The sequence below is a fragment of the Excalfactoria chinensis genome, chromosome 13, assembly GCF_039878825.1.
Source record: "Excalfactoria chinensis isolate bCotChi1 chromosome 13, bCotChi1.hap2, whole genome shotgun sequence".
NCBI classification, from domain to species: Eukaryota; Metazoa; Chordata; class Aves; order Galliformes; family Phasianidae; genus Excalfactoria; species Excalfactoria chinensis.
In genome coordinates this window covers 11,516,679-11,526,299 of record NC_092837.1, presented here as the reverse complement: position 1 = coordinate 11,526,299, position 9,621 = coordinate 11,516,679, and the positions used below count along the sequence as shown (strand labels likewise).

At 48.0% G+C, this 9,621-nt stretch overlaps 1 protein-coding gene across 1 annotated transcript; it reads right to left on the bottom strand.

Annotated features, from left to right (window-relative positions):
- Positions 1 to 788: 788 nt before the first annotated feature.
- On the bottom strand, positions 789 to 9,615 carry ATP6V0E1 (ATPase H+ transporting V0 subunit e1). The gene is made up of 4 exons (XM_072348629.1): positions 9,450 to 9,615; positions 7,925 to 7,972; positions 3,962 to 4,094; positions 789 to 1,286 (listed from the first exon to the last, which is right to left on the bottom strand). The coding sequence occupies exons 1-3, from the start codon at positions 9,551 to 9,553 to the stop codon at positions 4,001 to 4,003; spliced, it is 246 nt and encodes an 81-aa protein (XP_072204730.1). The 5' UTR covers positions 9,554 to 9,615; the 3' UTR covers positions 789 to 1,286; positions 3,962 to 4,000.
- Positions 9,616 to 9,621: the final 6 nt, after the last annotated feature.

Sequence of the window (9,621 nt, the reverse complement as noted above, 5' to 3'; positions counted from 1 at the left end):
AACATCAAAACACACCCCAGGAACTGATTTACTTCTCCTTTATCTTCGACCATCCCCGTCCTGCTTACACTAACAAGTGTTACTGCCGGCCATCCTGCTTGCACTAACAGTGTTACTGCCGGCCATCCTGCTTGCACTAACAAGTGTTACTGCTTTCTGCTGCCTGTTTCTGGTTACCCCGTGTACTGCCTTGTGTAAGGCTTGCTGAATTTCCTGTACAGTAATGGATACCATCCCACCAAACAAGTTAACAGCGTGTTCAGAAGGAAAAAAAAATGCTCCGTCGTCCCTGTGTGCAACAATAAAACAAAGCCAGGCAAAGCTGCTGGGTATCTGGACTTGATTTAAGGAGGTAAGAAAGTAGATGTGTAGATGTGAATGGAAGCAAGCGTTGTATTTCTGAAGCCCTCCACGTGGGCTCTGCTCCTCCACGTGCTCCCATCCCATATGTACGTGTCACTCCATCTAACACCGCTGCTGTGACTTCTGCTCACTCCACACTGCTTATTACAACTATACGTGACCCCAAGAAGGCCAAGGGGTAAATTCACCTCCTATCAAAAGCATTATTTACACCCCATTCAAACCATCATCTCTGCTAGTTAAGCCCTTCTCTCACTGAGGAAAGGCTCTCAAGCAAACACTGCTCCCTGCAGAACTCACCAGTCTTTTTGTTCTCTTTTGGAGCTCCCTCCTGCACAGCTGCAGTCCCCAGCTGAACGCCCCGCTAACTGCTGCACAGTTCAAACAACGCCAAGAGTTAAAACACGGCACCGGAGCAATCCATATAAAGCAGAAGATGACTTTTATTTCCCGGTATGAGAAATTTAAGACCACATTTCCCAAAAACCCACGGCTCCTTTTAAAAAATAAATGCCATCAACATGTGGCGCGTTGGTTCTCTCTCCTCATACAGTTTCATTTCCTCTTAAAGACGTTTCTTTTCAAGTGCAGTCAAACAGAACAGGAATGAACAGCTACAGACAAACCTCTGAGATGCAGCATTCCTACAAAGCAAGTCAAGTGCACAGGGGAGCTGGCAACGTCCCTGTAAAAACTTGAATCATACCTGAAGTTAACAGATAAAAATGCACAGTACTGAAGAGGAGTTAGATTAGGCACACTGGTAGGTGGTAAAGTAGGAAAAATAGAGGGCTTTTCAACAAGCCTTCTGAAGCACAATATACGTGTTAAGGCATTAATGCAGGACTGGTATCCAACCAGGTATGTTAAGGGCATCTTTGGATCTGTGGAGGTTTTTCATCTGAAGGAAATCACTTCTTTACCTGCAAAGCAAAAGGCAATTAATTATTCGCTTCCGTGGAGGTGATTAACTAGTTGAAGTTGTGAAGTTATCCACAACTATTTGTATTCCACAAACACACCATTGAGAGCTGTAGATCATTTACTGTAGGAGATCAGACTCTCCTTCCTTTCTTTCTTCGTGGCTCAATTTTCTGAAGTTACTGCATGTGTCTTTAGTTATGCTATAAGCTGGCAGAACTATTATGCCACCAGAGAGGTTTAAATACATGTGTGGTAAAAGTATCCAGTCATCTAGATGGACCTTCTGCACTCTATAAAGGCAGTTCCTGGTCTGGCAACACAGACTGCAGTGACAAACTTCAGTAGGCATTACATCTCACTGACTAAAAGGAAAGAGCCTAGAAACCCATATGTAGTACAGCTGTGTGTTCTTATGCGCTGCTCTCAAGCCACAAACATGGTTATAGAGACAGTCATCTCAGACATCATCACCATTTAAATTAGAGGGATAGCGACCACAGAGGAATACCAAGCAAGTCAGCATCTGCAGGCACTCCTCACTAGGCTGTGCTAAGCATGCCACAAGTATTTTTCAGCCTGCTCTTCTAGTAAAGCGAAACAGGTTCGCTTATACTTATCTTCCTTTTTAACCTCAGTCTCTGTTCCCTGGCAGATACCATTTCATTCCCTTTAACTGCACCCTGCCCATATTCATCCATCCACAATTCGGAGGCAGAAATGAATACAGCGTACGCAACTCCAACGCTGCGAAAGCGCATCTTAAAAGCCAAAAATAACTGGTCAAAACCAGCAATGGTTGGGTGCATTTATGGAGTGCTGTGCAATGTCAGAGAGATAACGCAGCTCCTTCAGATGTAATCTAACTGACAGCTCCTGCCTAGTGAGAAACTCATCCACAGCCTTTAAGTGCATCAGCGCACAGCAGTGCCAGACGCTGCAGCCCCTCCTTGCAGCCAGGCTCACCCAGCACAAGTAACTCTAATTCAACCATAGAGCACTGCATGGACAGCAGTAGCTTGTTTCTGCATCAAGGCAAGAAAGAACACGGTACCTCACAGTGGAGCATCATCCTATACTTTTTCTTAAAGCAGCCTTGTTCCTAACGTAAATGAACTTTCGTTTCATTCCAGAATTAAGTCAATGAAACCAGACACATCTAAGATAAAAAAACACTACTTCATATCACACAATGAGCTCTATATCCAACTTGAATTCTCCACTCAAAGCCTACAAATGTCAGCTCCTCACATCAGTGTTCTGTCCAACCCAGACTGCATCGGATCCCTCTCTTCCACACTGCAAATGTACTGCAGCTCCCTGGGAAACACTTCTCTCAAAGGGGTGAGAGCAGAGCAGGGTAAACCCCGATCCTCTTTGCAGACATTTAGTCTACAGACTCTGTAACCCAACTCCCGTTTGTCTTTGCTGCTAACAACACACGGTTCATCTACCAGCCAGATAAGCCCACATTTAAAATCCAAAGCATCTACTTGTTCAGATAACTACAGTTCAATTTTAGGTCTCAGGGAACCGTGGGATTCAGGAATCTGTGTGCCCAGAACCAGAATAGATTGCTCTCTGCTTCTGCCAACTACTTTTATGTTAACACACAGAGGAAATGCACCTGGGAAATTCACTTTGACTGATGCATTAAACACAGCCTCCACCCAAAGCAGGACCAAGTCTACCTTTAGCTTCTGCTTGATGCTTAAAAAAGAGATGCAAACATACACACATCCCACAGTCTGACGCTACCACAGCTCAGATGTATCCTACTTTGAAGCTGCGGAGCTTTGATTCATGGTAGATTTACGGAATGCTCTACAGCCAGCATTTAATTGAACTGGAACATCAATTGTCATTCGTCTGCTGATGCTGGACTTCTATGAACAGAAATTAAAGCAATAAGAGCAGAGGAATAGGCAACTGAACTGCTGTGGGAGAAAACCCACAGAAACAAGATAGGTAAAAAAAGCTAAGTGTGCTGAATTACTAAATGTTATCAGTGCAAGAACTAAAACCACGGGTGCTTCTTTCCACAACAAAACCTTTGTTTCAACGTTTAATACTAAAGGCTGCCCTCACAGAGATACCCAAAGTCATAGTGCTGCTTTTAATAAGGTCACACCAGGACAGGCCTCAAGAAACACCACAGTGGTATTCCAGCAGCAGGTTCATCTTCATTCAAGTCGCTCATACCACCATTAGAAAGAGAGCGGCCACCTGCCTGCAGGTTGGTGCTAATGCTCTGCACTGACAGGAGTCTGAGGGCCACCGCTGCAATTCTCACTCAGACTACCCCAGTGAATGGACAGCACTGTCCTCTGCCTTGGGAATTGGTGCTTGGATGAGAGGCTTCATTAGTAACGATGAGAAAATCCACTTATGCTGGCTGCTAATAGGAGAACACTTCTCTCCCAGTTGTTTTTTGGTAAGGTGAATAACGTAGTGCCTTCCCTACACACACCTGTTTACTGAAAGCAGTACCACAGGACACGACAGCAAAGGCAGAATCTGCACAGGATCAAAATTAACAGCCAGCATTTGTTTGGTTGCAATCTCTAAAACAAGAGCTTTCTCAGCCCCAAACCCCAGCAGTTCCGAACCCTCCAGCTTACACTGCTGTTGAGCCATTTCACACACCAAACGCATTAACAGACCTGACCATACTCACCTAGACAGTGCAGGGCAGCACAGCAGGGAACCGCCATCCTTAAGGCCAGTGAACTTTAAGGTACCAGATGGTCTCATTGCTTAACTGCGGCCCAAAGAGGGGGTTGAGCTGAGCCAGAATTGCAATCAGCCAACTGCAAGACAACCAAACAACCCGAGAGAGAGAACCATCAGCCATAGGACAAAGCTTATGGCACAGGGAGGGCTGGGCCAAAGCACACGTACTATCAGAGGGGAAAAGACAGTGTGTTGGAAGGTGCAGTATCAAGGTCATGCTCCAGCTGATACACACACTGGATGAAGTCAATGAAGACCTGATGCTGAACCATCCCACACCTGATAGAAGTGGTCCCGATCAGCCCACAGCCACACAGAACCATCTGACAGCATTTCTCCAGTGTACTGCTTTGGAAAAATACATGCAACGTGTGAGTTCAGAATATAGAAACAGAAAAGAGTTGGACCTTTTCTTGGTGCCTCTGAAGCATCCTTTGAAGGACAGAAAAAAATACATAAGTAAAGTACTCTTTCTCACTCCCATGATTTTCATGGTACTGCAGACCCCTCTGGTAAGCCTGGAGCAGGAGCCCTCAGAAAACACACAGGAACAAAAAGTAATAATCAATCAATGTGACAACTAACCCCCGTGGTCTGAGCCAGGGATTCTGTCAGTGGAGCAGCTCACAAAGCAGCACCGCAGGAGCCACAGCCACCACCCAGAACAAGAGGAATGCAGCCTGTGGAAAACATCCAGGAAAGCTAAACAGAAATAAATACTCCACTGTTACGAGATACATTTGCTTTGTAAATATTACAAGGTTCCGAAAGAGCTGTGAATGCTTCCAGGGATTTAAATCTACATTAAATCCTAACTGTATAAACACATTTAGTGCGCGCACTGGTTCATCTATCTGCTATTTCTAGAACGCTTTGTAAGGAGGAGAAAAAGCAGAGCGGCTTTGTAATGGGAGCTGCCACAAATGTATCAGAGTGCTTAGGCAGTCATGGAAAATTCCACACAAACCTTGATGCTCTGAGCAGCAAACGAGGCGCAGGTCAGCTGGGAGGCAGCTGGAACAGCCACAGGGAAAGATGCTGGCCAGGCTTAAAGAAAACGCACCCGTCCTCTTACAACTGGCAGATCTTTATGTTCCGTGCTGCTTTTAGTTTTGCACAAATTAGGGCTCCTGTTAATGAAGAGCGGAGCCTGCAGCAGCCTATCGGCCATGACAGCTTTGCAATACAGAGCAGCATTCACAGAGCAGCTGAAACAGCAGCAAGGTACCAACGGGAGCAGCCAGCAGGCTGACATCCTTCAGGTTTGCTATTAAGGTAAAAGCAAATTAGCTCTTGGAAATCACAGGGAATTTATTTTGCAGTGGTTAATTAGAGGCAGAAAAAAGGGGTGCCGGAGCACTGTGCCATCTGCCTGCAGCACCCTGAGCTAACAGCAGTGGGAGGAGGACAGGAACACCAAAAGCCTGTTAAAGCACATTATTCTCCTTCCCGCTGTACTGAAGGAACTCTGTGCACCAATCTCTCACCTCTCCATGCGTCCAAAGAGCAGCCCAGCATGGCTGTGAATTAAATGAGCTGGAAGCACATTCTGAGTATTGGCACGACCCAGCTGTACAGCCGCGCTCCATGCAAGCACCGGGCACTTTCCAGAAGCCATTTGTCGGGGCCGTATTGGATGCCCAAAGCTCTGAGCCACAGTGGCACTACAGGACAATAGCACACGCCTCCTCCTCACGCTGCTGGCACCAAAGGGCTGAAAGCACAGCCAGGCACTGAGCCCTGTGGCTCCCCAGCACTCAAGATAAGCCAGGGAAAAGCTTTCCTTACACATTGCTTAAATGATGCTGCTCGATACAGCAACGTATCGTGACAACACAATACAAAATGCAGCATTCCAAGTCAAACAAAGCGAGCCTTGGCATGCAACAGCTCATGTTCCTGAGCTGCTAAAATCAGGTATGGCATTCAAGCCACCCACAGGTCCTCCAGCTCTGCCGGATACCGGTTACAACCGCTACTGTTAATTACCCGGCTCATACAAGGAAATTAAAGTCCCTTCTGTTCTACCAGAAAGATTTCTGAAAGGTCCTTCTGCCATAACCGCCATCTGTCTGTGCTGCGTGTTACAAATTAAGGTCCTGTTATCTCTGTTTAAATGTCAAATTGGGCAGGCATCCTTTAATCCTCTACGAATCAGCAGCAAACCGTATCGCTTCTCAGACATCCTGTCCTCCGGCAGCAGGATATCATGGCGCTGCTTCAGGCACCGCTTTGTAAACAGCAACACAGATTCAGACCTTAAGAGCACCTCACAAAACGATGCAGCCCAGGATTTCTGCAGCAATAATTCCATATGCTTGGGTTTTTCTTTTATCAGATTCCCGAGGCTTGTATATTGTCCTTCAAGGAGTGCTGGGTACATCATCTGTACACACTCGCACGTGGAAAACCCTTGCAGAGAATAAGCAAATTAATGCCATGCAATCAACATGGTTATTCGGAATGATCCCTTAAATCTAAACACAGAAATGCATGCAAAGTGAATGAGACTGACTTCAAAAATCAGCTAACAGAAATCGAGTCCAATTTCTGTGATTGCAGCACGAAGGCTCTTCTTCATTGCTGGTAAGAACACACAGCTAATGGAGGTGATGGTGTTGAGAAGCAGTGATCTGCAGCCAAGCATTTGCTCTATCACAGTGTTACTGTGTTATTTGCAGCTGCTGCTGTTTCCGTGGAAATAAATAGCAGGCATTACTTTTGGAGCATTTCATGTACAACTTCCATTATAATTGGGCATAATTATCGACAGCTTAGTAAGATTGTGCTGCTTCCCTTCTATCACGGTGTAACTGGAGAAAGGAAACATGGAACCCAAGTTACAAGAGATGAGATGAAGGCAGGGGAGCCCCCAGACACTGACAGGTAAAAGCAGATTATCAGTCACACTGCTGAGATTTGCCACGAATCTGCTTCAGTGCAAAAGCCACTGAACTGAGGAGTGAAATACTTCAGGAGCTCCGTCACAAACCCCACACCACCATGCTGAGGGTTCCGAGGCTGCCACAGGGCCCTGACTTCACAGACATTGCCCATCCTCAAAGAACAAGGACAAAAAGAAACAGAACAAAACCTGAACGGAGAGGAATTTGGAAGAGTAGGTGGCTATTTCTGTTAAAACACAGCGTAGGGAAAACCTCAGTGAGAAACAGAAACTTAAACAGCACCGAGGAAAGCACTCCCCCACATGCTGCCAGCAGAATCCTACAGCCACCCGAACGCTGCAGCTCGCTGATAGGGAGCACCCAGGAGCCCACACTTATACAAGCATCTGGCACAAGGTGAGGTTGCTAAATAATTGGTGTGCAGGACAGGGAGGCCTTCGCAGCCTATATAAAGCCTGAATACCACATAACTAACATAAATCAAAGGTCTGTACAGCTGCAGGCAGCCCAGCCTGGAACACAGAGAAACAAATCCAGAGAGAGGAGGCTGAGTTCTCCTGCAGAGCCCAGGTACAGCTGGCTCAGCTCTGGGCAAACACATGCTATGAGGAGCATATAAATAATGTAAGTCAGCGTGCACGTCTACTCATCATTGTCATACAGAGCAAGCAGGCAGCATCAGAACGTAGCGGTCACATTTAGAACAGGACTTATTAATATAGCAAAGTATCACAAGCGTGACAAGCGATGTGGCACACACAGTTTGGCTCAATGCAGGTGTCAGAGGACAAGCAGATGAATTCCGGTTTATTTTACTGCAGTCTCCATCACCATATAAACATTTCCTTCGGCAGCACTGGAGGCCTTTAGAGCAGGGAATGCTCAGAGGTGTGACAGAACAGCACGTGTCAAAACCTGACTCGTTTTTCTCAAGTTTCTTGCTAAATTTCATGCAGTGGAAACGTGCCTTGATTAAGAGTCAAAGCGTTATTTATACTTACAACAGGTAGCAGCAAACAGCGCACGTCACCAGCATAGTGTTGATAACGCTGCGGAAAGGAAGGAAAGGCACAGCAGGTTAGGTCTCATGTTATGACTGACCACAAGATCCATATGAATAACCAGCAGCAATGAGTTCTGCTTTGATCACATGCAACTGACTCAGCATCAGCACTCTAAGTTCTCCCAGCTGAGCAGGCTGCAGAGGCCGTGGCTGGGCACAACTGACACAGCCTGGCCAGGGGGAAGTACAGCAAGAGTTAAACCTTCTGCAGTGTCCTCGCTCCATCTCACAGCCACGTGCACCAGCGAGTTATCAGAGCTGGATTTTCTGATGCCAACAATAAACTGTTTTCTCCTGAGACAGGCAGAGAAATGAATCTGCAGCTTTGCACACAAACCATCTTGAAATGGGAGGGAAGGGAATGAGGGCTTCTAACATCGAGGTGATCCATACAGCCCATAGAACTCAGTGGGAAAATGGAGGGTTGTTTCTTACTTCTTCCCTAAAGGGATTTCCCTTCTACACACCTACCCCTGGACTGAGCAGCCACACTTGCTAAGACAGCAACACCCAGCTCCTTTGTGACACAGATTCAAAGAGTTCTCACACCAACAATCAACTGGTCTGCTCCCAAACTGAGCCTACGGAGCTGCACAGCCTGCACGGAGCTGCAGGAGCGGCCCTCTGCAGGCAGTGCCACAGCCAGGAGGCACTGCCTGGAAACGTTAACAACCCAGGCAATGCAAAGCCGTGGGCCAGTTCAGATCTATGTTGACTTCTGCTAGAAAATGAATCAGCCGAACCCAACACCGCTTTCTGGGGGTGTTTCTGGTTGGATTTTCTTCTTTAAGATGAAAAGTAATCAGCATATACAGTGTTACTGTAGCGTCAGGAGACAGCAACGCTCCAGTTGCATTTGTTCAATGATCAAATGTGGGAAGAACTGGAGGTCACCTGCTGCTGCCCCTTCCCAAAGCTTCGGGACACATCTAGAAGATACTTCAAAGCCATTCCTGAGAACAGAAAAGGTTCCAGGCACAAAACCCACTTCAGGCCCAAAAGAGGCAGCAAACAGCCAAGATGAAAGGATGGGGCTGAGGCCAGATCCTTCATGGTAAGACAGGAGAGACAAGGTTCGACAGGGTTAAACAACGGAGAGAGAGTGGCGTTAGTACCTGCGGAGCAGAGGGATGGCAGAGAGAGGGAGCGACAAGCAGACATTGCGTCCTGGAGGGAAGAGACGGACAGAACGTGGCTCCTCCTGCCCGGCCTTCGCTCTGAGACCCGCAGCGGCTCCTGCAGCCCCTCCCTGCGCTGCGGGCCGGGAAGGCCAAGGTCAGCAGCGGGAGGGAAGAGGAAGCCGCGCCCGCAAGGCCGCCCGGGTTCCGTTACGGCCCGAACCACGCCGTGCGGTGCGAGGCCGCGGCCCGGGCGGCCACAAGGGCGCGGAGCCGCACGGCCGGGCCCGCGGTCGCCGTTACGGGGATGGAGAAGAAGGAGCCCGCCGCCTTCCGGCCACTCACCCGCGGTTGGGCCCCTTGGGCACGAGCCACGGCAGGACGCCGCCGACCACCCCCCAGAAGACGGTCATGACGATGATGGGCACCGTCAGGCCACCGTACGCCATGGCGGGGCTGCGGCGGAGCGGAGCGGCGGGCGGCGACCGAGCGCGGCGTCTCAGAGCGACGCTCCGCC